This window comes from Choloepus didactylus, chromosome 8 (genome assembly GCF_015220235.1).
Source record: "Choloepus didactylus isolate mChoDid1 chromosome 8, mChoDid1.pri, whole genome shotgun sequence".
NCBI classification, from domain to species: Eukaryota; Metazoa; Chordata; class Mammalia; order Pilosa; family Megalonychidae; genus Choloepus; species Choloepus didactylus.
Window position 1 is genome coordinate 256799 of NC_051314.1, and position 27997 is coordinate 284795.

The 27997-nt window shown below is 48.3% G+C and overlaps 2 protein-coding genes across 3 annotated transcripts; both read left to right on the top strand.

Annotated features, from left to right (window-relative positions):
• ARSA (arylsulfatase A) lies at positions 1 to 3931 on the top strand. 2 transcript variants are annotated; one of them, XM_037847150.1, is made up of 8 exons: positions 1 to 681; positions 928 to 1168; positions 1247 to 1465; positions 1539 to 1708; positions 1918 to 2042; positions 2129 to 2256; positions 2400 to 2462; positions 2544 to 2739. In XM_037847150.1, the coding sequence occupies exons 1-8, from the start codon at positions 464 to 466 to the stop codon at positions 2598 to 2600; spliced, it is 1221 nt and encodes a 406-aa protein (XP_037703078.1). In that variant the 5' UTR covers positions 1 to 463; the 3' UTR covers positions 2601 to 2739. The 2 variants fall into 2 exon arrangements, with proteins under 2 accessions (XP_037703078.1, XP_037703077.1); XM_037847149.1 differs by having other exon boundaries at positions 2 to 681; positions 2360 to 2462; positions 2544 to 3931.
• Positions 3093 to 27831, top strand: LOC119541622 (fasciculation and elongation protein zeta-2-like). The gene is given in 7 exon segments (XM_037845690.1): positions 3093 to 3163; positions 5382 to 5559; positions 5768 to 6072; positions 6704 to 6763; positions 26024 to 26112; positions 26115 to 26428; positions 26431 to 27831. Coding segments are annotated over 7 exon segments (1515 nt in total). The 3' UTR covers positions 26929 to 27831.
• The last annotated feature ends 166 nt before the right edge of the window (positions 27832 to 27997 follow it).

The window sequence follows — 27997 nt, forward strand, 5'->3', positions numbered from 1 at the left end:
CGGCGCGCAGCCGCGGTCACCGGACCACGGGGCAGGACGGGGCCGCGCTGGAGGCGGAAGCGCCCGCCGAGCGCCGCTGCGCGCTGTCCCCCGCCCGCCCTTCCTCGGCCGGTCACGGGTCCCCGTCCCGCGCTGGACGCCGCCGCCGGTCATTGTCTTGTGACTTCGGCCCCTGAACCACGACTTGGGGTGGGGCCTCCGAGGGAAGAGGCCGCGTCTCCGCCCGGGAACGGAAGGTGCCCCGCTGCTTAAGTCTCTGGGTGGTCGCGGCCCAGGGCTCCCCGGGTGCCCATCCGAGTCTGGAGCCTAAGGACGGCGTCGTCTGGGCGGGGGAGGGGGCCTCTGCGGTCTCAGGGGAGGAGTCGGAGGCCCCGGGGGAGGGATCGCGCCTGGGCCCCGGGTCTCCGGGTCGGTTTGCCGTTCCGCTCCGAGGGTCTCTGGCAACCCACCTGTGCCACGCGCCATGAGGGCGCTGGGGCCCCTCGCTCTGGCCCTGGCCGCAGGCCTGGCCGCTGCCGGCCCACCTAACATCCTGCTGATCTTGGCTGACGACCTGGGTTACGGGGACCTGGGCTCCTACGGCCACCCCAGCTCCGCCACCCCCAGCCTGGACCAGCTGGCCGCGGGGGGCCTGCGCTTCACGGACTTCTACGTGCCGGTGTCTCTGTGCACGCCCTCCCGGTGAGCAGAGGGGCCGGGGCGGCCCCGCCCACCCTCTCCCCGCCCGTCGACTCCTCCCAGGCCGGCTCTGATGCAGGGGGAGAGGCCCGGGTTCCCGCCTCTGGGGGAAGTGGCGCTTCCTCCCGTCCTCTCGCCTCTCTCTGCGTCCGTCTCAGCCCTCGTTTCTCTCCCCATCTCCTCCTGTCTGGGCCCCAGCTTCTCTCTCTGCTGGGGTCTCTGTCTCAAGGACTCTGACTTGTCCTGCAGGGCTGCCCTCCTGACGGGCCGACTTCCGGTTCGGTCGGGCATGTACCCTGGCGTCCTGGAGCCCAGATCCAGTGGGGGGCTGCCCTTGGAGGAGGTGACCCTGGCGGAGATCCTGGCAGCCCGAGGCTACCTCACCGGGATGGCCGGCAAGTGGCACCTCGGGGTGGGGCCCAATGGGTCCTTCCTGCCCCCCCACCAGGGCTTCCACCGGTTCCTGGGCATTCCGTACTCCCACGACCAGGTAGGAGACCACCAGGGCCCTCGTGCCCCCAAGCCCCCCTTGCCGCGCTCAGTCCCTCACTGGAGCTGCTCCCTCCAGGGCCCCTGCCAGAACCTGACCTGCTTCCCGCCGGCCACCCCCTGCGCCGGCCTCTGTGACCAGGGCCTGGTCCCCGTCCCACTTCTGGCCAACCTCTCGGTGCATGCGCAGCCCCCCTGGCTGCCTGGGCTTGAGGACCACTACGTGGCCTTCGCACGCAACCTCATGGCTGATGCCAAGCGCCAGGGCCGCCCATTCTTCCTGTACTACGCCTCCCACGTGAGTGACCCTGCCCCCAACCTGCGGGCCGCCCAGGACCCCTGCCCGTGCTAACTCTGGTCTCCACCCCCAGCATACCCACTACCCCCAGTTCAGTGGGCAGAGCTTTGCAGGGCACTCGGGCCGTGGGCCGTTCGGGGACTCCCTGATGGAGCTGGACGCAGCTGTGGGGGCCCTGATGGCGGCTGTGGGGGACCTGGGGCTGCTCAGAGAGACGCTGGTCATCTTCACTGCGGACAATGGGTATGCGGACAGGGCCGCCGGCGCGTCCTCCGTCCCAGCTGCTGGCCCAGGAATGTGGCAGAATGGGGGATGGGGGCACGAGAGATGCTGGTCTTGGTCAGTCAGGACCGGGGCCGCCAAAGACTGGCCATCTCTGTGGGCAGCAGGTGGTGGGGCAAGGGCCCGAGACCCGAGGCGCTTCGTTGCTGAGGCCCTTCCGTGTGCTCCAGGCCTGAGACGATGCGAATGACCCGCGGTGGCTGCCCTGGCCCCCTCCGATGCGGGAAGGGGACCACCTTTGAAGGGGGCGTCCGGGAGCCGGCCGTGGCCTTCTGGCCAGGCCACATCACTCCTGGTCAGTCCTCAGGCCCTGTCCTCGTGGACCCCAGTCCTCTCCCATCCCTAACAGTGATCTGAGTGCCACACAACCCTCTGCCCCAGGGGTGACTCACGAGCTAGCCAGCTCCCTGGACTTGCTGCCCACCCTGGCTGCCCTGACCGGGGCCCCGCTGCCCAACACCACCCTGGACGGCTTCAACCTCAGCCCCCTGCTGCTGGGCACAGGCAAGGTGGGCCACGGGTTCCCAGGTGGGCAAGGAGGTGGGGCACACCCAGGGCCTGACCCGCAGGCTCATGGCCTCCCCACCCCCGGCCCCCCAACTTTGCCCCCAGAGCCCCCGGCAGTATGTCTTCTTCTACCCGCCCTCCCCAGATGAGATCCACGGGGTCTTCGCCGTGCGCAGCAGGAAGTACAAGGCACACTTCTTCACTCAGGGTAACGTCCCACCCCGCCGCTCGCCCCTGCCCCACACAGATGTCCCCACTGCCCATGTGCCAGCCCCTGTCCCCTCCCCAGGCTCTGCACACAGCGACACAACAGCAGACCCCATCTGCCATGCCTCGAACCCTCTGACGGCCCATGAGCCCCCTCTGCTCTTCGACCTGTCCGTGGACCCTGGGGAGAACTACAACCTCCTGGGAAGCGGGACCCAGGCCTCCCAGGAAGTGCTACAGGCGCTGAAGGAGCTCCAACTGCTCAAGGCCCAGCTGGATATGACCATAACCTTCGGTCCCAGCCAGATGGAGCTGGGCAAGGACCCTGCCCTGGAGATCTGCTGCCAGGTTGGCTGCAGCCCCAGGCCAGACTGTTGCCACTGCCCGGAGGGGCGCATCTGAGCCCCGGACCCCGGCACGGGGAGTGCACTGTCTAAAGGCGAGTGTGCAGTCACGCCCATAATACAGGTCTTCGAGCCCAGGTGCGCCAGCCCCACCCTGAGCCTCCGAGATGTAGTGATTCATGGCCCCCGGAAACGGCTGCAAAGGAAAGGGGTGAGGGGTCCCCGAGGCTGTGGCACCCACTGGCCTCCTGCCTCTGTGTGAGTTCTTTGCCATGTGGTGGGTGGGCATGAGGGGCAGGAGGGCTGCTGGACAGGCAGAGCCCCAGCCGGTCGGATCAGAAACCCGTCAGCGGGTGCCGTGAGTGACGGGGTCCTGGGGGCTGAGGGGCCCCAGCCCCCAGCTCCTCCTCAACGCCACCCACCCCCGCCCCTTCTGGGCCCTGGACCCCACAGCCCCACTCCCTTCCTGTCCTCCACTCTTGACCTGCATTCGCCACCCAGCTGCATCCTGCTCACAGCTCCCCTCGGCTCCCCATGACCAGCCCCTCGCCGCAGAGGCACTCTGAGCACGCACAGTGTGTTTCCTGTGAGTGCACTTGTTTACTCGCATCTCCAGCACATGTCATAACAGGTGTTGCCCCGGGTGCGAGAGCTGGGTGGATGAGAGCAGCATCTGGGTGTGTGGGACCCCGCATGTGGGACCCCAGCGTGTGTGACACCTGAGGGCACAGACGACTCCGGCATGAGTGTGGGGAGGGCAGACACTGCTTGTTGCTTACTGAGCAGCCACCCCTTCCCAACTAATGGGCTCTCCCAGTGGTGGGCAGAGTTCCCTGGCCCCGGCGGGTTGCAGCCCCTCTCCCAACCCAGGAGATGACAGTGACCCTTCCAAGCCTGTCGGAGCCCCTGTGCCCTCTCCAGTGGTTGGTCTGGAAGTGGCCTTCAAGTTCTGGTCAAGAAGAGGCCCTAGTCCCCTCCTGCCTCCTTCCTCTGGAGGGGGCTGCAGCGTGGGTGTGACCCAAGGGTGGGATGGGAGAGTGGCAGAGATGCTGCTAAACCGGTGTCTTCAGACACCTTCCTCCAGAGCTTGTAATCTAAGGAAAATAAACCCCAGCTGTCTACGCCACCGTGGTTGGCTTGTCAGTCGCCTGCAGTTCAAAGCAGCCCTGCCGAAATGGGACGCGTGTCAGGCTACTGTGTGTGCAGGTGTATCCCGTGAGGCTCAGCCGGGTGCGTGTGTGCTGCCTGCTTGTGTGTACATCCAAGTGAGCACAGTCAAACCTTGGCCGCCAGGTACGGCTTGCTGACACCTTCCTCCTGTTCTCCGCGTCACTTCTCCCACGTCACAAGTCCTGCTTGTATCCACCCCCATAGGGCAGAGGCTTCCTGGGAGCCGCGGCGATCACTGACGCTGGCACACGCAGGTCCCCACTTGCACTCCTGGCCTGCGTGGATGGAGGGAGGTGTGCGCCCCACCCCCAGGGCCTGCAGCTTCTCTTCCTGGGGGGCCGTGGTTTCAGGCTGACAGAGAGGAAGGAAGAGATGAATGGAGCTCAGTCTGTACCACATCAGAAGACGAGACCCTCCAGCGCTAACACCCAGGCCTGTAGGCAGGACACTGCTGCTCCCGCTCCTTCCTGTGCTCTGCTGATTCCACGGATGTGCCGCACTCCGGGCGGGGGCACGGCGGCAGTCAGAAAAGACTCATCTCTGTCCCCGTGGTGCTTACAGTCTCTCAAGAAGGGCACCAGCCCAGGATCACGGCACTAAGTGGCGCCTCATCTGGAACAGAACCCACCACCTCTTGTGGGCGTGTGGCTATCACCTGGGAAGGGACACGAGGAGCCTTCGTGCTGTTAGAAATGCTCTGCATCTTGGCGGTGGGAAGCCTAAGCTTTGTGCCCTTTATGACCTCATATATTATTTATACATCAATAACAATTGAAGTTTAACCATGATAAATACTACAAAAGAAGAGTACAGCTCCTATGAGAGCCTAATTGGAAGTAATTGAACCAGTTAGGGAAGGACTTGTCCACGCCCACCCTCCCTCCCGTGGGGGTTTGCTATGATGCATTCCCATGCAGAAGAGCTTGTTTCTGGTTTTAGCAGTTTTAGCCCAGCGCAGTCTCCTCATCCAGGTGCTTGCATGCACACATGCACACACATGCACAACACCCAGACACACCTATATGCACAACACGCATTCACACACGTACACACACCGCACATGCATATTCGTTCATATATACACAAACATGCATAGCTGTGCGCACATGCACACAGAGACAAGCAGGTTCATCTGTGCAGAGAACACACACATACATGCACACGTGTGTACATGCACGTGCACACACACAACGTTTTCTGGCCCTAAAGGCTTCCTGCAATGTCCCCAGCCCCTCCCTTGCTCCTCTGCTGTTGGTTTAAAGCACAGTGCCTTTTCCTGGGACTCCAAGAACTCCCTTCACCAGGCCCGCGGTTTTCCGTCCCCACAAAGTATCTTCCTCGGGAGCCCCGCGTGTTCGGGGACGGACAGAGCCCACACTCCCGGCCGTTGCTGGGGTTTCGCCCAGGAGCGCGCGGAAGGGACGAGCCCGCGGGGAACTGCGGGGAGCCGCCTGCCGCGCGTGGCCAGGAGGGGACGCACACGGGCAGCCCCACGAATCGCCTTCCGGCGGCTCTCTGCACGGTTTTAATCGCGCCTATGTCTTTGGGGCAACCCCAACGACACCTGCAAACTGCAGTGCCGAGGTAAGCCGTCCTGCGGTTCCTGTGCTCGCACAAATAACGTCGTTTAAACGCGGCGCTGAACCTGATCTTGCCGCCTCGCTACACCCCCGGGCGTGGCCCTTCGGGGTGTCTCATGCGTCCTGTCCCCTCTGTGCCCGGGCCTGTTGTGAGTAAACAGAGGTGGACATGGACTGACCACCCCGCCCCAGCCCCAGGTCCTCCTCGCGAGGGAAAGGCGCCTCAGCGCCGGGCACGAGCCCTCCAGCGCGGCGTCCTGCGTCGGGCGCCCGGGGCCCGGATCTGGCGCTGGGTCCTCACGCGGGTGGGGCCCAGGCCCATGAAGAGGGGTGCGCCGAGGGGGCAGCGGCACTGCCTGACCAGGGGCCCCGCAGCGAAAGCTCAAACACGGCCTCCTGGTTTTGGAGCGAGGGCCGTGTTGACGTTTTGGCTGTGCACCTCATCGAGGGACGCGCCCCCCAGCCACCCCCTGGACAATCACCCGACCCGAGACGGCTCTGGCGGGGCAGCCTTGGCGTAAGTTGGGCTGACCCTTCGCTGGAGGAGGGAGGGGGCCCTGGCGAGTACAGTGTCTTCTTGCTCTGCCCCCGTCCGCTGACCTGGCGCACACAGGGGCCCGATGTAAAACAGAAATAAAACCAAAGTTGTCTTTTTGTCATCAACTTAAATGAAGGTGGAGCTGGCTTTTGGGGGCAAAATTGCTTCATCCTCGTTTCTGGAAACCTATATGTCTGAGAGGGATTTTCTCATCTGTTGGTTGGTTGAAGGGAATGTCCCCTTTCCTCAGACTGACTTGAAATTTATGACTCCTGATTCATAACCTTGGTCGCTGCGGGAAACCAGCGCCGGGGTTTTATGTCAGTTCCACTGGCACTGTGACGGGGAGGGGAGCTGCCCGACAAGCACCTCACACCTGCGCAGTCCGGACACACAGATGTCCACGCCGGCAAACGAGGCGAGCCAGCCCGGCAGCTGTCTCCGGGACAAGGTGGCTGGTCCCCTCTGCTCAGCATGGGGAGGGCCATTTGCTCCCCATCATCCTCACCCTGAGCAGCGGCCCTTTGGACACTGGGCTGATGGGCAGGGGTCTTCCAGCAGCCCCCAGGCACAGGTTTGCCCTCTGTGCCCCTTGCCCTGTGTCCTCCAGGTGTGACTGGGCAGGGGTCTCGGCCCCCTCTGCCGTCCACCTGACCTCGGCAGTGGCTGGGTAAGTGGTCCTGAGGGGACCCTCCCGTCTCCCCTCAGCCAGCGGCTCAGAAGGGTGGGAGGCGCCCCCCCCCCCCCCGCCTTGCGGGTGACTGAGCTTGTACCTCGGCTTGCCAGGCCTGGGCCAGGGGACCTGATCACCCCCTGGGGAGGGTAGTAGGTACGGGCGTGAGTGCCCTCTGCAGCCCCCCCGAGCCTGGGGAGCGAGGTCAAGGCAGCTCCCTTTTCCTCACCCAAAATGCCACTGGCAGGGGAGGCTTGCCGGAGGAAACCGCCTTTCTCCCAACTGCCCTTTCCCCACTTCCTTATCTTACCCACTCACTCCCTTGTGCCAAGGCCACTCCTGCCACCGCCAGTGCGCATGCACCGTGGCCAGAACAACCCCCGCCCGCTGCAACGGCTCCTGAATCCTCTCAGAACCAATCCTAGCCCCTCTCCCTTCAATATTGCCATTTAAGGCTGCTTCACCTCCTTTCCAGCCCTGCCCTTCTTACCAACCTATATAACCTGTAATCACCTATGAATAAATCTCTTTGGCGCATACTCCTACTGGATGAAGAGTGTTTTTGTCCTTATCGCCGCCCTCCACACCTTGCACGCCTCTCGCCGAGGACCCTGGCCACGTCCTCCGCCTCGCCCTCGCCTCCAGGAAAGAGCCCCCGCCGCCGGTACCCTTTAAGCAGCCCCGAGAGCTGAGGGCTCGGCTACCGGCCGCCACTCCCCCTAGAAGCGTAACCCCGACCGCAACTGGTGCCCCGTGTGAGGAACGTCTCCACACGACAGTTTGGCAGGTCACCCGCTCGCCCGGACGCCTCTCCAGCTTCCCGTTTCCTCGCCTGCAAGGTAAGGGCCGCCTCTCCCTCGCCGCTTCCGGAGCCGTGGGAGGTTCCTTGCTCCGAAGCCGCTCCTCCCTTCCCCCACGCTCTCTTCATCCTCTTGTATGCGCACTTCTATGACCCCCGTTCCTCCTAACGCTCTCCCTCTTCCCCTCCATTACTTTGCTGTAGTTCTTTGTATCTTTATTTCCTCATTTGGTGCCGTGTGCCTCTTTGCAACTGCCCCCCCCTGACTACTCCCGTTACCAAAGGGCACTGCTTTCTGCTCTCGCCGTCTCCTTCGGCCTTGCAGCCACAGTTTATCTCATTCTCTCTGCTCGGTAAACAACTCCCCCTCCTCTCCCCTCAGCTATGGGTAATCGTATATCTACATGTCAGGCACCTCAAGTTCGTGCTCTGGCTGGTCTCCTAGACACGCATCGCTGTAAAGTGTCTGTCCGGCAGCTGCAGATATACTGGGATCTCCTGCTGCCCTTTAACCCATGGCTCACCACTTGCCATCTTTGGGACCCTGTTACTTATGATCGTCTGAACATGAGAGCAAGCGTTTCCCTCCCGGCTTGCTCCCCACCTTAATAACCATCCGCTCCTGCCTTCAGGGCTCCCTCCCCCCTGATCGAGGCCCCGTTAAATCCAAGCGATAACGTCAGCCCTAAGCTGGGCCGGAAACCGCGTACTCTTTACCCCGCCCTTCCACAGGGCGGAGCTAGTCCGCCATCTTATGCCTTAGCCACTCCCACCGCGCCGCCGTCTTGCGACGCTTGGGGCCTCCCACTTCCGCCTCCCCCTCCGGCGAGCTCCCCCTCGGAGCCGCTACCGGCAGCTGCCGCCGCTCCTCCCACCCTGCCGACTAACAACCCCTGGCTGCCTTCTGCACCTCAAGGCAATCCTTGGGGCAACGCTCCCCCTACCCCCACTCCCGCGCCAAGCCCTCTGCAAGCGCGTCCTCCTTTCTCTCATGCTTTTCGCTGTTTTCCTCTTAACCTTACCCCCACACCACAGAGGCCGCATGACTGGTATCCCATTGACTTAGATACTATCAAGCAGCTTCGCAGGGCCGTCAAGGAGGACGGGTTAGGTAGCCCATATGCTTCCCAAATACTACAGGATCTCGCCATGAACTATTGCCTCCCCCAAGACTGGGCCTCGCTTGCCCGTTCAATTTTTAACCCCGGTCAGTTTGTTGACTGGCGTGCTCACTTCCAGGCAGAAGCAGCTAAGCAAAGTGAGCAAGATGCAGCCATTGGAGTCTATCATCCCCCCGAAGCCTATTTGGGCACTGGAGCGTTTCTAAATGCGTCTGCTTATATTAATGCCCCTGCTGCCTTCTGGACTGTCCTCAGAGGCATCGCCTTACGCGCGTTTGCCAACTGCTCTGCCTGTCGGCCTAATAAATTCACCAAGCTCTTCCAGGAGCCGAGTAAGCCTTTCGCCACCTTTGTCTCCAGAGTCGAAGAAACCTGCGCTCGAAAGGTAAGTGATCCCCAGGCCCAATATTACATGTGCCCATCCTCAAATCCTGGAAAATCGTACTGTAATTCCCCCAACGAGTACTACTGTGCATACTGGGGGTGTGAAACATTAGCCACTAATTGGAAGCCTCCTGTTCCTAATCATTACCTTACCCTAAAGTGAGCCCCTACAGGGTGCAAACTCCCTACTGTTAACTGGCTCGGCCAAAAAAGTGAAAGATCCTGCACACATCTTAATCTTACAGTGCAGCTCCCCACTAATCCCTCCTGGTTACTCAGTCAAACTTGAGGCTTCAGAATCTATGAGAAAGGAGCCGACCGAGAATCACTTATTCTTATAAAAAAGGAAGCTGTAAACCAACCAGGCCAAAATACTGCATTAAAAACACCCTCTAGCATAGGTTCCAACCAAGTCATTAACCCCCTTAATCCACAGCCCTCCAGCCGCACTTCAAGTACAAGCAGCGCATCCGGAGGCCGCACCTCAGCTGCAAACAACGTATCGCCAACCCCACCACCCCAACCTTTTCTACCCCCCTCTCACTACTCTTCTCCCCTCTTCAGCCTTATCCAAGCAACCTTCACCTCACCAAATGTCTCCAACCCCAATTTTACCTCATCCTGCTGGCTCTGCCTCTCCACCTCTTCCTCACTATACGAGCCCGTTGCCTCCAACCTCTCCTTTTCAGAAAGCACAGAAGACAGCCCCTTAGAATGCAATTGGAATACCTCTGCCGTCCCCCTGACCTTTCATTCAGTCTCCTATACGGGAAAGTGCGTCCGCCCTCGCTCCAGTAACTCTCCCGACCTCACCGCCTGTGCCAGCTACTCATCTCCCAGTAGCTCGGCAAAATTTCTCATTCCTCATAACTCCTCCCAATGGCTCTGCTCCTCTACAGGACTTACCCCCTGTCTCAGCACGAATATCATCAGTGAATATAAAGAAACTTGCCTCCTAATTGTCCTTATCCCTAGGGTCTTATACCACAGCGAAGAAGACTTCTTCCTCCGTCTGGAAAAAACTGCAGCTCCTGTCCTTCTGCAAAAGCGAGAGCCCATCACCGTCCTTACAATTGCCTCCCTCCTAGGTCTTGCCGGCACTGGCACCGGAATCGCTGCACTAGCCAGTCAAGGCTCCGCCCTAACTCACCTCAGGGCGGCTGTTGACGAGGACATTCGTCACTTACAAAACGCTATTTACCATCTAAAAAATTCTGTCAATTCCCTCTCTGAGGTAGTGCTCCAAAACCGCCGAGGTCTTGACCTTCTCCTCCTCAAAGAAGGAGGCCTCTGCGCCGCCCTAGGAGAAGAGTGCTGTGTATATGCCAATTCCACAGGTCTCGTCGAGGACAGCCTAAAAAGGGTCCGAGAGGGACTGGAAAAGCGTAAAAGAGATCGTGAAGCCACCAATTATTGGTCCAGTTTTTTCACTCCCATCCTCCCATACATCCTTCCTTTTCTTGGCCCCCTATTAATAATTATTCTAGCTCTCATCTTAGGACCCTGCCTCATCCGCAAAATTGTCCAGCTTGTAAGAAAACAAACAGATGCCCTTTTTTCCTCGTTCGTGCAAATCCAGTATCAGCGACTCGCCACCTCTGACGCCCCCCACTCCAAGATGACAGCCAACCCTCCGCGACCTCAACGCCACCGGTCAACCCGCCGACCGCGAGGCCCTTCTCAATCACCTAAACATCGCTCTCACCTCGAGTTCCAGCTTCTCTGAACCCCTGAACTTTAAACCCCTCACCTTCGCCCAACCCGCTGCAGCGAAGCCCTTGTCGAGCGCCCGGGCACCACACCAACACTGAACTCCAGCCTCACTGAACCACCATCAACCCCTTTTTCCCTTCCCTGACCTCCCCCTTCCCTCACCCTTAGCGGGCCTCTCCGGTAAAGCCTCTTCCTCTAATTAGAAAAGAAAGGGGAATTGCGGGTGACTGAGCTTGTACCTCAGCTTGCCAGGCCTGGGCCAGGGGACCTGATCACCCCCTGGGGAGGGTAGTAGGTACGGGCGTGAGTGCCCTCTGCAGCCCCCCCGAGCCTGGGGAGCGAGGTCAAGGCAGCTCCCTTTTCCTCACCCAAAATGCCACTGGCAGGGGAGGCTTGCCGGAGGAAACCGCCTTTCTCCCAACTGCCCTTTCCCCACTTCCTTATCTTACCCACTCACTCCCTTGTGCCAAGGCCACTCCTGCCACCGCCAGCGCGCATGCACCGTGGCCAGAACAACCCCCGCCCGCTGCAACGGCTCCTGAATCCTCTCAGAACCAATCCTAGCCCCTCTCCCTTCAATATTGCCATTTAAGGCTGCTTCACCTCCTTTCCAGCCCTGCCCTTCTTACCAACCTATATAACCTGTAATCACCCCTGAATAAATCTCTTTGGCGCATACTCCTACTGGATGAAGAGTGTTTTTGTCCTTATCGCCGCCCTCCACACCTTGCACGCCTCTCGCCGAGGACCCTGGCCACGTCCTCCGCCTCGCCCTCGCCTCCGGGAAAGAGCCCCCGCCGCCGGTACCCTTTAAGCAGCCCCGAGAGCTGAGGGCTCGGCTACCGGCCGCCACTCCCCCTAGAAGCGTAACCCCGACCGCACCGCCTCACTCTTCCCCACCCTTCACTCCCTCTCCCTGGTATCCCCTCCCCAGTAAACTGCTTCCAGGATCTGGTCTCAGGCTTTTTAAGGGGTCTAGGCTAAGACAGTGGGGCTTCTGCAAAACCAGTGGCCCATCCCCTTGGCCTTTTCCATTTCTTCCTTTGCCCTTGCCCGTCCTCCTGCCTGGAAGTTGGGTGCAATGCTCGGAGGCACAGCAGCCCTCATGCCACATGAAGGAAAAGGTCACTCGACACAAGACTGTGTCCTCTATGAGCTTTTCCAGAGCCACCCCAGACCTACATCGCCTCAGACCTGGTGCAGCTGGAGAATCATCCTCCTGAGTTTAGGCTTCTCTGGGTAGGCATTTCTCTGGCAGCTGAGTGCCTGTTATTCCTCTTATGTGATCAATTATCAAAACATTTCCGTTGACAGCCAGAAAGATTTGTGTTCCCTATATGTAGGACATAAAATCCAATGTGGGTATGTACTTGCTTATCCTCCTTGGTTATACTTCCAGATCTATGTTTGTTTGTTTTGTATAAGAGAAGTTGTAGGTTTACAAAAAAATAATGCATAAAATACAGAATTCCCATATACCACCCAATTATTAGCATCCTGCCGTAGTGTGGCATATTTGTTATAACTGATGAAAAAAATTTATAATTGTACTATTAACTATAGTTGATGATTTACATTATGGTTCACTGTTGTGTTGTACAGTCCTATGCTTTTTTTAAAAAAAAATTTATTCTGGTAATATATATACAACCTAAAATTTCCCCCTTTTAACTACATTCAGATATATAACTCAGTGCTACTAATTAGATTTACAATGTTGTGCTACCATCACCACCATCTATAACCAAAATTTTCTATACCCCAGTGGAGACTCTACAATTTAAGCATTAACTCCCATTCCCTTTCCCAACTCAGCCCCTGCTGACCTATATTCTAGATTCTGACTCTATGAATTTGCTTATTCTAATTATTTCATATCAGTGAGCTCATATAATAGGTATCCTTTTGTGTCTGGCTTATTTCACTCAACATGATGTCTTCAAGGTTCATTCACATTGTCACAAGTACCAGAACTTCATTTCTTTTTAGGGCTGAATAATATTCCATTGTACGTATTTACCGCATTTTATTTATCCGTATATGGGTTGATGGACATTTGGGTTGCTTCCATCTTTTGACAATTGTGAATGATGCCGTTATGGACACCAGTGTACAAATATCTGTTCAAGTCCCTGCTTTCAGTTCTTTCAGGTATATACTTAGAAGTGGGATTGCGCATTCTTATGGTAATTCTATACTTACCTTTCTGAGGAACTGCCAAACTGTCTTCCACAGCGGCTGCACCATTTTACATTCCCACCAGCAATGAATGAGTGTTCCTATTTCACCCAATGAGTGGGTATGAAATGGCATCTCATTGTGGTTTTGATTTTCATTTCCCTAATAGCTAGTTAAGTTGAGCATCCTTTCATGTACTTTTTTTTAAATTCATTTTATTGAGATATATTCACATACCATGCAGTCATACAAAACAAAGCATACATTCGATTGTTCACAGTACTGTTACATAGTTGTGCATTCATCACCAAAATCAATCCCTGACACCTTCATTACCACACACACACAAATAACAAGAATAATAATTAAAGTGAAAAAGGGCAATTAAAGTAAGAAAGAACACTGGGTGCCTTTGTTTGTTTGTTTGTTTTGCTTCCCCCATTTTTCTACTCACCCATCCATAAACTATACAAAGGGGAGTGTGGTCCATACGGCTTTCCCACTCACATTGTCATCTCTCATAAGATACATTTTTATACAATTGTCTTCGAGATTCATGGGTTCTGGGTTGTAGTTTGATAGTTTCAGGTATTTACTACTAGCTACTCCAATTCACTAGAACCTAAAAAAGGTTGTCTATATTGTGTGTAAGAGTGCCCACCAGAGTGACCTCTCGGCTCCTTTTGGAATCTCTCTGGCACTGAAGCTTATTTCATTTCCTTTCATATCCCCCTTTTGGTCGAGAAGATGTTCTCCATCCCATGATGCCAGGTCTAGATTCCTCCCCGGGGGTCATATTCCACGTTGCCAGGGAGATTCACTCCCCTGGGTGTCTGATCCCACGTAGGGGGGAGGGCAGTGATTTCACCTGCCAAGTTGGCTTAGCTAGAGAGAGAGGGCCACATCTGAGCAACAAAGAGGCATTCGGGAGGAGGCTCTTAGGCACAATTATAGGGAGGCCTAGCCTCTCCTTTGCAGCAACCGTCTTCCCAAGGGTAAAACCTATGGCAGAGGGCTCAACCCATCAAACCACCAGTCCCTTATGTCTGTGAGCACATTAGCAACCATCGAGGTGGGGCAGCCCAATACCCCTGCATTCTCCACCAGCTCCTCAAGGGGGCTCTGCATATTTTTTCTTTTTTTTTTTTAATTAACTTTTTTTTTTAATCAACTATATAAAAATTAAAAAAAAAAACATTCAATAAAAAAGCATTTCAAACAAATCATAACAAGGGAGTAAGAAAAACACTGCTAATCTAAGATAACTACTTTACTTCCAACCTGTTCCTACTCTACCCCAAGAAAATAACCTAATATAGCAACATTTCTGTGAACTTGTTCCTACTATACCCATCAGAAATGAACAGACCATAGTCATTCCTGGGCATTCCCAGAATGTTAAATTTACCCACAATAGCTTATCTACTCTTACTGGGTTATCATTCCCCCTTCCTTAATTGCTCTCTATCACTAGTTCCCCTGCATTCTACATTATAAACCATTTGTTTTACATTTTTCAATGTTCACATTAGTGGTAGCATATAATATTTCTCTTTTTGTGCCTGGCTTATTTCGCTCAGCATTATGTCTTCAAGGTTCATCCATGTTTTCAAATGTTTCACAAGATTGTTCCTTCTTACTGCCGTGTAGTATTCCATCATGTGTATATACCACATTTTATTTATCCACTTATCTGTTGAAGGACATTTGGGTTGTGTCCATCTCTTGGCAATTGTGAATAATGCTGCTGTGAACATTGGTGTGCAGATATCTGTTCATGTCACTGCTTTCCAATCTTCCGGGTATATACCGAGAAGTGCAATCGCTGGATTGACGGTAACTCTATATCTAGTTTTCTAAGGAACTGCCACACTGACTTTCAGAGTGGCTGAACATTATACAGTCCCACCAACAATGAATAAGAGTTCCAATTTCTCCACATCCTCTCCGGCATTTGTAGTTTCCTGTGTGTTTAATGGCAGCCATTCTAATTGGTGTGAGATGGTATCTCATTGTGGTCTTAATTTGCATCTCTCTAATAGCTAGTGAAGCTGAACATTTTTTCATGTGTTTCTTGGCCATTTGTATTTCCTCTTCAGAGAACTGTCTTGTCATATCTTTTGCCCATTTTATAATTGGGCTGTCTGTACTATCATCATTGAGTTGTAGGATTTCTTTATACATGCAAGATATCAGTCTTTTGTCAGATACATGGTTTCCAAAAAATTTTTTCCATTGAGTTGGCTGCCTCTTTACCTTTTTGACAAATTCCTTTGAGGTACAGAAACTTCAAAGCTTGAGGAGTTCCTGTTTATCTATTTTTTCTTTTCTTGTTTATGCTTTGGGTGTAAAGTCTAGGAAGTGAGTTTTCTTTGTATTCGTCTTTTACATCTTTGGTTAAGTTTATTCCTAGGTACATGATTTTTTTAGTTGCTATTGAAAATGGTATCTTTTTCTTGAGTGTCTCTTCAGTTTGTTCATTTCTAGCATATAGAAACATTACTGACTTATGTGCATTAATCTCATATCCCATTACTTTGCTAAATTTGTTTATTAGCTCTAGTAGCTATATCGTTGATTTCTCAGGGTTTTCCAGATATAAGGTCATATCATCTGCAAACAATGTCAGTTTTACTTTACATTACAATTTGGATGTCATTTATTTCTATGTCTTGCCGGATTGCCCTGGCTAGCACTTCCAGCACAATGTTGAATGACAGTGGTGACAGCGGGCATCCTTGTCTCATTCCTGATCTTAGACGGAAGGCTTTCAGTCTCTCACCATTGAGTACTATGCTGGCTGTGGGTTTTTCATATATGCTCTTTATCATATTGAGGAAGTTTCCTTCAATTCCTACCTTTTGAAGTGTTTTTATCAAAAAGAGATGTTGGATTATGTTGAATGCTTTTTCAGCATCTATTGAGATGATCATTTGATTTTTCCCTTTTGATTTGTTAATGTGTTGTAATACATTGATTGATTTTCTTATATTGAACCATCCTTGCATGCCTGGAATGAACCTCACTTAGTCATGGTGTATGATTTTTTTAACGTGTCTTTGGATTCGATTTGCAAATATTTTGTTGAGAATTTTTGCATCTATATTCATTAGGGAGATAGGCCTGTAGTGTTCCTTTTTTTGTAGCATCTTTGCCTGGTTTTGGTATTAGATTGATGTTAGCTTCATAAAATGTGTTAGGTAGTGTTCCATTTTCTTTGATGTTTTGAAAGAGGTGAAGTACGATTGGTGTCAGTTCTTTTTAGAAAGTTTGGTAGAATTCCCCTGTGAAGCCATCTGGCCCTGGGCATTTATTTGTGGGAAGCTTTTTGATGGCTGATTGGATCTCTTTGCTTGTGATTGGTTGGTTGAGGTCTTCTGTTTCTTCTCTGGTCAGTCTAGGTTGTTCATATGTTTCCAGGAAATTGTTCATTTCCTCTAGACTATCCAGTGTGTTGGCATACAGTTGTTCATAGTATCCTCTTAAAAATTTTTTAATTTCTTCTGGTTCTACAGTAATGTCACCTTTCTCATTCTTTATTTTGTTTATATGGGTCTTCTCTCTTTTTGATTTTGTCAGTCTAGCTAGGGGCTTGTCAATCTTGTTGAGCTCCTCAGAGAACCAACTTTTGGTGTTATTTATCCTGTCTTATTTTTTTTGTTTTCTATGTCATTTATTTCTGCTTTAATCCTTATTTCTTTTCTTCTACTTGGTTTAGGATTGATTTGCTGTTCATTTTCTTGATCCATTAGTTCTTTGATTTTGGCCCTTTCTTCCTTTTTAATATATGCATTTAGTGCTATAAATTTCCCCCTCAGTACCACTTTTGCTGCATCCCATAGGTTTTGGTATGTTGTGTTCTCATTTTCTTTCGTCTCTATATATCTAGCAATTTCTCTTGCTATTTCTTCTTTAACCCACTGATTGTTTAGGAGCATGTTGTTTAACCTCCAGGTATTTGTGAATTTTCTAAGTCTCTGATGGTTATTGACTTCTAATTGTATTCCACTGTGGTCAGAGAATGCGCTTTGAATAATTTCAATTTTTTTTTAAATTTATTGAGGCTTGTTTTATATCCCAGAATATAATCTATTCTGGAGAAGAATGTGTATCCTGGTGATTTGGGGTGTAATGTTCTACATATGTCTGTTAAATCCAATTCGTTTATCAGATTGTTTAGGTTTTCAATTTCCTTACAGGTCTTCTGTCTGATTGATCTATCTATAGGAGAGAGTGATGTGTTGAAGTCTCCCACAATTATTGTGAAAACATCAATTGCTTCCTTTAGTTTTGCCAGTGTTTGTCTCATGTATTTTGTGGCACCTTGATTGGGTGCATAAACATTTATGATTGTTATTTCTTTTTGTTGAATTGCCCCTTTTATTAGTATGTAGTGGCCTTCTTTGTCTCTCATAAAATCCTTGCATTTAAAGTCTATTTTATCTGAGATTAATATTGCTACTCCTGCTTTCTTTTGGTTGTAGCTTGCATGAAATATTTTTTTCCATCCTTTCACTTTCAATTTCTTTGTGCCCCTGTGTCTAAGATGAGTCTCTTGTATGCAACATATTGATGGTTCATTTTTTTGATCCATTCTGTGAATCTATATCTTTTAATTGGGGAATTTAATCCATTTACATTCAACGTTATCACTGTGAAGGCATTTCTTGAATCAGCCATCTTATCCTTTGGTTTATGTTTGTCATATATATTTTTTCCTCTTTCTATTAATGTCCTTCAATGTACCCATACTGAATCTCTTTAGTACTGTTCCTCTCTCCATCTCTCTCTCTCCTTTGTTTCTTGGTTGGTAGGGCTCCCTTTAGTATCTCAAGTAGGGCAGGTCTCTTGTTAGCAAATTCTCTCCACATTTGTTTGTCTGTGAAAAATTTAAGCTCTCCCTCAAATTTGAAAGAGAGTTTTGCTGGATAAAGAATTCTTGGTTGGAAATTTTTCTCCCTCAGAATTTTAAATATATCATGCCACTGCCTTCTCGCCTCCGTGATGGCTGCTGAGTAGTCACTACTTAGTCTTATATTGTTTCCTTTGTATGTGGTGACTTACTCTTCTCTTGCTGCTTTCAGAACTTGCTCCTTCTCTTCCATATTTGACAGTGTGATCAGAATATGTCTCGGAGTGGGTTTATTTGGATTTATTCTATTTGGAATTCGCTGGGCATTTATGATTTGTGTATTTATGGTGTTTAAAAGATTTGGGAAGTTTTCACCAACAATTTCTTTGAATACTCTTCCTAGACCTTTACTTTTCTCTTCCCCTTCTGGAACAACAAAGAGTCTCATATTTGGACATTTTATATTATCTATCATATCCCTGAGGTCCATTTCGATTTTTTTTCCCCATTCTTTCTTTTGTTCTTTCATTTCCCATTCTGTCATCTTCCAGGTCACTGATTCATTGTTCACCTTCCTCTAGTCTTGCACTATGAGTATCCAGAATCTTTTTAATTTGGTCAACCATTTCTTTAATTTCCATAAGATTGTCTATTTTTTTATTTACTTTTGCAATTTCTTCTTTATGCTCTTCTAGGATCTTCTTCATGTCCTTTATATCCTGTGCCATGCTCTCATTGTTCATCTTTAGTTCTTTGATTAATTGCGCCAAGTACTGTGTCTCCTATGATCTTTTGATTTGGGTGCTTGGGCTTGGGTTATCCATATCATCTGTTTTTTTCATATGCTTTAAAATTTTCTGTTGTTTTTGGCCTCTTGGCATTTGCTTAACTTGATAGGCTTCTTTTAGGTTTTGTAGAATGATTAAAACACTTATCTCTAATTTGTCAGATCTACAGCTTGGTGGCATACACTTTCTCTAACTAACCAGTAGGTGGTGTCCACGAGCCACCTATTCCTCCCAAGCCAGTTCTCCCCCACTTTGTCTTTGTGGGGTGTGAGTCTAGTGGGGTCCAACTTGTGTACCAAGCTTGCGTGTGTAGTTGGTGTTGCCTGCCCTGAATATGGGGCATGTATCTGGATGGTCAGGGAGCAGGGGCGGCTCTAACAATCAAATCTCCCTGGTGTTCCTGGAGTTTTAAGGCTGTTGCAATAGTCTAATCCTTCAGTTCAGTCCTGCCACAGTTTGTCTCTGCTGCTGACCCACAAGTCCTTGGTATTGGCATATGGCCCCTGAGACTTGCGAGTGGGTCCCTCTTCCAGGCCGTGCATCCCCAGGTCCTCTGTTGAGGGATGACTGTGCTATGTCACAGGTGAGCGCTGTCCCCCTAGGGCAGTTCTGGGCTGCAGGGCTGTGTAGGGACATTCCCAGTCTGCTGAAAAGATGGAGCTTTCGCTGATCTCAGCTGTTCCACGTGTTCATGAGTGTTGTATGAAGTATGCCCAAAGTCACATTGCTCTGCAGTGTCTGGTCCATGCAGTTCCTGGCTTTCTACCTACTGCCCTGGAGGAGTAACTGGGGAAAAATGGTGATCCAGGATTGTCTCTCCAAGGCATCTCTCGAAAGTTAAACAGGAGTTTGCTAAATTGATGAGGCAGGCGGATGCACAATGGAACAGAACAGCTTGAGGAACTGAAATTTTCCCAGAATGGCTGAAGCTCAGGGTGCAGAGGGAGGCAGGAGACTAAAAGGTAGATGCAGATCACAAGCGTGCTTCTGAGGAGCAACCTGCAGATAGAGGAGCCACTTGAAGAGTCTCTGCAGGAGAACTGCACAGGACTTTTGGAGAGTTGCCTGCATAGCCCTTTCATGTACTTTTTAGTCATTTGTATTTCCGTTTTGGGACAGTGTCTGTTCAAGTCTTTTTCCCATTTTTAAATTGGGTTGTCTTTCTGTTGTTGAGTTGTAGTATTTCTTTATAAATCCTGGGTATTAAGCCCTTATTAGATATGTGGTTTCCAAATGTTTTTCTCCCATTAGGTAGGCTGCCTTCTCCCTTTCTTGACAAAGTCCTTTGAAGCACAAGAGTATTTAATTTTGAGAGATCCCATTTATCTATTTTTTATTTGGTGCTTGTGCTTTGGGTATAAAGTCTAAGAAACCATTGCCCACCACAAGAAATTGAAGATGCTCCCTACATTCTCTTCTAGGAGTTTTATGGTCCTGGCTCTTATAGTTAAGTATTTGATCTGTTTTGAGTTAATTTTTGTACATGGTGGTGAGATTGGGGTCCTCTTTACTTATTTTGCACATGGATATGCAGTTCTGCCAGCACCATTTGTTGAAGAGAGTGTTCTTTCTCAATTGAGTGGACTTGGAAGCCTTGTCAAAAATCGACTGGCCACAGATTTGGCCTCTTAGGTGAGGGTTCTGAGCTCTCAATTCAATTCTGTTGGTCTATATATCTATCCTTGAGCCATTACCATGCTGTTTTGAACATTGTAGCTTTATAATAAGTTTTACAGTCAGGAAGTATGAGTCCTCCAACTTTGTTCTTCTCTTTCAAGATGGCTTTGGCTCTTCGGGGCCCCTTACCCTTCCAAATAAATTTGATAATTGGCTTTTCCATTTCTGCAAAGAAGGCTGTTGGAATTTGGATTGCATTGTTTCTGTAAATCAGTTTGGGTAGAATTGACATCTTATCAATATTTAGTCTTCTATTCCATGAGTATGGAGTGTCCTTCCATTTATTTAGATCTTATCTGATTTCTTTTTTAGGAAAGTTTTGTAGATTTCTGTGTATAAGACCTTTACATCCCTGATTAGATTTATTCCTAGATAATGGATTCTTTTAGATCATATTGTAAATGAATTTTTTTTCTTTATTTCTTCTTCAGATTGTTCAGTACTAGTGTAGAGAAATACTACTGATTTGGGGGGGTGTTGATCTTTTACTCCAATATTTCATTGAATTTGTTTATTGGTTCTAGTAACTTTGTTGTGGATTTTTTCAGGATTTTCTGCATATAGGATCATGTCATCTGCAAATAGGGACATTTTCACTTCTTCCTTTCCAATTTTGTTGCATTTTATTTCTCCCTCTTGCCTAGTTTCTCTGGCTAGGAACTTCCAATGCAATGTTGAGTGACAGTGGTGATGGTGGGCATCATGGTCTGCTCCTGATCTCAGAGGGAAAGCTTTCAGTCTGTCACCATCGAGCATGAAGTTATCTGTGTGTTTTTTTTTTTAAATACATGCCCTTTATCATGTTGAGGAAGTTTTCTTCTATTCCTATTTTTCTGAGTGTTTTCATCTAGACCCCTGGATTTTGTCAATTGCCTTTTCTGCATCTATTGAGATGATCATGTGGCTTTTTCCCTTTGTTTTGTTAGTGCGTTATATCACATTAATTGATTTTCTTCTGTTGAACCACACTTGCATACCTGGGATAAAACCCACTTGATCATGGTGTATAATTTTTTTAATGTGCTGTTGGATTCAATTATACACCATGATCAAGTGGGTTTTATCCCAGGTATTTTGTTGAAGACTTTTGCATCTATGTTCATAAGGCTTATTGGTCTATAATTTTCTTTTCCTGTGACGTTTTCATCTGGCTTTGGTATTAAGGTGCTGTTGGCCTGTAGAATGAATTAGGGAGCGTTCCCTCCCTTCAATTTTTTGGAAGAGTTTGTGCAGAGTTGAAGTTAACTCTTCTTGGAATGATTGATAGAATTCACCTGTGAAGACATCTGGTCTTGGGCTTTTCTTTGTTGGAAGGTTCTTGATCACTGTTTCAGCATCTTATGATTGGTTTGTCGAGGTTTTCTGTGTCCTCTTGAGTCAGTGGTATGACTGATGATGTCCCCCATGACTTTGGACTCTGTTTACCTTTTAAAATCCTTTTTTCTTTCTCCTCAGCCTGAATCATTTCAGTTGTCTTATGTTTGAGGTCATTGATTCTTTCTGCTGCCATCTCCAATCTGCTGCTGAAATCTTTTAAGGAATTTTTCATTTCAGTTATTGTGGTCTTCAACTCCAGTATTTTTCTTTGGTTCCTATTGATAATCTCAAAGGGATCCCCATATGGTTCATTGTCTTCCTCATATATCCTTTAGTTATTCCTCATGTTTTCCTTTAACTTCTTGAACATGTTGAGGATAATTTTTTTTTTTTTTAATTTCTGGTAAGTCCAAAGTTTGGTCCTCTTCATTGATGCCTTCTAGATTTTTATCTTATTCTTTTGGATGGGCCATCATTTCCTGTTTGTTTGTCTTGTAGTCTTGTTGTACACCATACATTTTAATATTTTAAAGTGTTATCTCTGGGATTTAGTTCTTGAGTTGTCTGTTCCTTAAGTTTGTATCTAGCTCATGATATGACAGAGATTTTCTTGAAATGCCAGGAGCTAATACAAACAGACAAACCAAAGCAAAAAAGCACCTTTCTCAGGCTTTGCAAAGTAGCTCTGTTTTGGCCGGTTTCTCCGTCAGAGCTTAGACCTCCCATCAAGATGAGCCTGAGGCAAAACTGAAGTGCAGGATCCTCTGTGTCGTTTCTGAGCCTGCCTGGAGCCAGTGTGCCTGCATCTTTTCCTGGGCTTGTGCTTGCTCAAAGCCTTGGGAATTCCCCATGTACAGTTTACAGTAAATACACTTTGAGTGACTGTCCCTTCTACTCCCTTTGAAAGAGATCCTTCCCCCTCCTGGGTGCTCTCTTGAGTGACTCCAGGCCACCTTGACTTCATTGTTTCTTGCCCTGTCCCAGCTGTCTGCGAGGGGCTTCTCTGTCCTCAGGACAAACCCTGGGGAGGCAAGCTGAGGCACGGTCCCAGCCCGGTCTCTCAGACTTCCACCTGATGGATTGGCGTAGACATACATGCACCCCAGTGTGCACAGAGGGGTCACTTTGCTTCCCCTGGAGCAGGCCCAGGGACCACAGTGAGGGTGCACCGTGGAGGGGGCGAGGGAGCGGGAGCACAGACCTGGAGGAGCTCTGGCTCTGAAGGAGCACGTTCTTGATTTAGCACCTGCCCAGTTCAGGCAGCCCTTTGACTGTTTTCCATAGTTTTGAGGAAGGGCAATGTCTTTAAGATTCCTCTGCTGCCTTTGCTCCAGGGAGGCTGGAACAGTGGACGCCCTCAGAGCTGGCCCCCATTTATCTGAAGTAGTTAATCAAAGGTAGAGATCTTGGATCAGACCACACATCCCCAGAGTTCGGAGGACCAGTTAATGTCCCCCCTGCCCCAGCAAGCTGCTCCAGGAGCCGGAGCTGCAGCCCCACTGCTGCCACCACGAGGCGTGGGGACGGGGGCAGCCTCTGCAGGGAGGGTGACATCCAGCAACATTTACCGCAGTTTATCAGCCTCTGCCTCCCACTTCTCCCTGGATGCTGCACAGTGTCCCCTAGACTCTGGAGTTTCAAAACTAGTTGATTCAGACAGTTCCCACCGGTTTGGCAGTCGTATTGGTGGAAGGACTCACTCCTGGGGCTCCCGCCCCACCGTCTCCCCACAGTCCTCTCCCCAGATCCATGTTTTTTATTTTAGACTGATAAGGGGAAGTTCAAATCCACTACCATGATTATGTTTTCTGCTTTTATTCCTGTCCCTGAAACATTTTTGAATTATGTGCTTTGTTGATCTCTCATTTCAAACTTTAAATTCAATGTTATAAAACCATCATTCTTTATGGTGCCTTTTTCATTTCATAATGACCTTGGTTACTTTGCTTTAAACTTTTGGCCTTAAATTATTCTTTTTTTTCCCCATACCTCCCTCTGGCTTCAAACAAATAAAACAAAATTGAAATATAGAAAATAGATTGCAGACTAATGCACCCAAAATATTAATAATAGGTTGTAAAGATATAGGTAACTTGCACCTTCCATGTTCTTCAATTTCTAAAATTTCTCTATGTCCATGTGCTACTTTTTATAGAGGCAAAAATAATCCTTTTTAAAAATAGAGAAATTGTACTTTGGATGGTGTTTATAAAAATAATAACAAAAAGGTATTGAAGGAAGATGGTGGCATAGGAAGCTCCAGGAATAGGTTCCTCCACCAAACAACTACTGAACTGGCAGGGACTGTCTGAATCAAGAATTTTGAAACTCTGGAGTCTAAGGACACTGTGCAGCATCCAGAGAAGAGCTGAAGGAAGACACTAGTAGATTGGGGTAAATACAGTGAATTTCACCCACCATTGCAGTGGCTCCCACCCCCTCCTCCCAAGGTCATGTCAGGCAGCAGCAGGGGCCAGGGTGGGCTATAAGGGGTTAGGCCTCCAAAATCAGGTGAGAGTGGTCTGAAGACCAATCACTGCTTTTAATCAGCATTTTCAGATCAGGGGGGAGCTGGCTCTGAGGGTGGTCATTGTTCCAACCCCTCACAGGAAAAAGTGGCAGAGGAGCTTTAAAGAGGCAGGGCGTTGTTTTTTGTTGTTTTTCTCTTTTCTCTTTCCATTCCCCAGTTGGGAGCAAAACTCATTTGGGAAAGTCACAAAATGACAGGTCCAGCTCTCAAAAACAACACAATCACACACACACACACACACACACACACAAAACCTAGCAATTCCAGAGGAGTGGGAGAACTAGATTGCCAGAGTTACAACAACATAATACTTAAAATGTCCAGTGGTGAACAAAAAATTACAAAACACACAGAGAAATGGGAAAATACGACCCATTCACAGGAAACAAAGACTAAAAAATAATCTATAATCTAAAACTAATCTATAACTAAAAAAATATAGAGAAAAGGAAAAAAAGGAACTCAAAATATTATACTATAAAAAAACAAAGATTTTGCCGGAAACCCTCCCTGAGGAAGCTCATACATTAGAACTATTAGTCAAAAATTTTAAATCAACTCTTAAATCTATCCAGTGAGCTAAAACAATTCATATTCAAAGAACTAAAGAAAATCAGGAAAATTTTTATAGAATAAAATAAGGAGATGAAAATTATAAAAAGGAACCAAACAAAAATTTTGGTGTTGCAAAGTATAGTGACTGAAATAAAAATACTCATTACATGGATTCAACAGCAGGTTTAAACAGTAAGAAGAGAGGATCAGTGAACTTGAGGACAAGATAATTGAAATTATCCAGTGTGAGGAGCTGAAAGGGAACAACAACAAGAACAATGAAAAAAAATGAACAGAGCCCGAGGGACCTGGGGGACACCGTCAAGCATAACAGAATAAACATCACTGGAGTCCCAGAAGGACAGGAGGGACTAAGGGGCAGGAAAGTATTGGAAGAACTGATGGCCACAGACTTCCCAAACCTGAGGACAGACGTGAATATACACATCCAGGAAGCTCAGTGAACCCCCAGCAGGACAGACTCTAAGAGATCTACGTGTATACATTGTAGCAAACTGTCAAACCCCAAAGACAAAGAGAGGATTCTGAAAGCAGCGAGACAGAAGCAACTTGTCACAGACAAGAGATCTCCAGTAAGATTAATAGCAGATTTCTCATCAGAAACCATGGAGGTCAGAAGACAAGGGGGTGTCATATCTAAAGTCCTTAGAGAAAAATACTGTCAACCAAGAATTCTGTCTACATCTTTCAAAAATGAAGGAGAAATTTTATCTGAAGCACATACAGATAAACAGAAGCTGAAAGAGTTGTTACCAGAAGATCTGCCCTACATGAAATGCTAAAGAGAGACTGAAAAAAAAAATAAACACACTAGATGGCAACTCAAAGCCGTAAGAGAAATAAAGAACATTAGTACAAGTAACTGCATTGGTAAATATAAAATCTGGTACTACTGTACTTTTGGTTTATAATTGCCTTTTTCCCACATATGACTAAACAGGCAAATGTGTAAAATAATATTTAAAATCTATGTTAATGGGCAGACAATGTATAAAGATGTACTCTGAGACAATAATACAATAATATAAAGGGATGAGATGTATATATATATAGATATATAGATATAGATATAGATATATGTACAGAGTTTGTACACCACTGAAACTAGGTTGGTACTACTTAAATTAGATTGTTATTAGTTTAAGATGTTCTTTGTTATTACAAAGGCAACCACTAAGAAAATAACTAAAAAATATAGAGAAAAGGAAAAACAAGGAACTCAAAATATTATACTATAAAAAAACTAGGAAATGATGTCCAGGTATGTGCTGAGGCAGATGGTGGAATCAGGGTTAGAAATCAGCTAGCAGTCTCTACCACAGGATTTGGAACGCCTTGACAGACAGTTATGGACTGGAAGTCATCCCATACCAGAACCTGCGTTTGCTTATTCTGAACCTCTCAGAAGAAGGGGCGACAGTTTGCTCCTCGATACATCAGATGATGAGGACCTGAGAGAACAGCTGGACATGCATCCGATCATCATCTCCTGCATCAGCCACGAGCCCCTCTTCACTGCAGACCAGGTTACTGAAAACATCAAAGAAATGATGCAGGAATCACCAGACCCAGAAGATGATGAAACCGCCATACAGTCGGATGGGCTTTCAGTGCTTTCCCAGGAAATTCAGACCCTTAAGAGACCTAGTACAGGCAATTATGAAGCGAGAGTAAAAAGGCTCTCAGTGTCTGAATTAAATGAACTCCTGGAAGAAACTGAAATCGCCTTTTTAAGGATCTCCCTGAAGAGCTGGTGCAGCAGTTAGCCCTGCGAGATGAACTCGAGTTTGAAAAGGAAGTGAAAAACAGTTTTATTTCTGTTCTTACTGAAGTGCAGAACAAACAGAAAGAGCACAAAGAAACGGCCAAAAAGAAAAAGAAGCTCAAAAACAGCAGCTCTCAGAATGTCAAGACTGAGAGAAGTCATGTGCCTGGCACACGCCTCGGCGTGGAAAGGATCTCAAATGTCATTCAGAATGGCCTCTGCCACACCTTTGGAAATTCATGTGGAGAGAAAGAGTACTTGACAACTGTCATTCCTTATGAGAAGAAAAATGGACTGCTCTCTGTTGAAGTTCTGCAAATATTAGCAAAAAGTCTCCATGCCATGAAGGAGGGTAGTGAGAAAGTTCCGAGCTTGCTAACTGATTGTGTGCTGAGGGTTCCGTGTCCTACATGGAGCAGTGTCACTTCAGGAGCAGCTGTATCTTCCGTGGACGACAGCTAGATTTCCTGCAGCATTATTCCAAAAGCCGGCTGCCATCACTTTTCCTGTTACTGGGAACACAGCACACTTGAACTTGGGTTTGTGGTTCAGTATTAACAGATCGTGACTACCCTAACTCATTGTATAATAGAACCAAGAGAAATATGGCGCTATTTTGGATTCTAGAGATGGATTTTGTTAACTCTTGACAATTAAGAACTTTTCTCTAACTTAGTAGAGTAAGGGGGAGTAATACTAATTGTGCATGTACGGTTATATTTTTCTTTAACTGACATTATGCTTGTTTGAGTTTATATAGCTTTCTAAATCTCAGGTGCACTGAAGAGCTAGATTAAAGCACTGATTTTACTATAGCTATTCTTCAGTGGTGGCAAGAACCAACCCTAATTTTAAAAGAGAATTGTCAGTTTAAGTGTTACCCACCAGTATTTTCCAGAGAGACTGAAGCTTGACAACCTTGGACTGTTCTTGAAGTGAAACCAGAATATGCAGTACTTATGCTTACTACTTAGTGAACATTGAAAAACTGCTGGAGATGACTGATTGTTTAGCCCCCCAATTGTCACCATTACTCAAATTTTAACCATTAAGTTGCTATCCACTTTCAGAATCTCGGGTTGTTTAACTTCAGATGTTGAAATGTTTTGTTTCCTGTCTGTGAAGAAGTGTACTTTAAAAGGAGTTTGTATTCTTTAAGGTGCTGAAGAAACTGTATGCTGCAGCAGTGTCCATTTCCCATCATTACTGTGCTACATTTTATCCATGCCTGAGTATTTTCCTAAGGTACTAATTCTAGAAACAGCTACCCAGGTATACCTCACTAGTCACAAAACACTTGCCACTTGCTGGTTCCAATCAAGTCAATGTCATTTAATAAATGTAAAAAAGAAACAAAACAAAACACTAAATCCAAAAAAAAAAAAAAAAAAAAAAGGCAGTGATGGAGTTTATTGAGGGAAAAAAACATACAGAAAACAAATAGCTAAACAGCAAAAGTAAATCCTTCTCAGTTATTACTTTAAATGTCAATGGATTTATCTCCCTTATTAAAGGCAGAGATTGGTAAATT

Excerpts from the sequence above, each read along its gene's own strand:
- ARSA (XM_037847149.1), top strand. The coding sequence starts at position 464 with ATGAGGGCGCTGGGGCCCCTCGCTCTGGCCCTGGCCGCAGGCCTGGCC. Across the intron at positions 1,709-1,917 it reads ATCTTCACTGCGGACAATGG|GCCTGAGACGATGCGAATGA; the intron begins GTATGCGGACAG and ends CGTGTGCTCCAG. Across the intron at positions 2,463-2,543 it reads GGCACACTTCTTCACTCAGG|GCTCTGCACACAGCGACACA; the intron begins GTAACGTCCCAC and ends TCCCCTCCCCAG.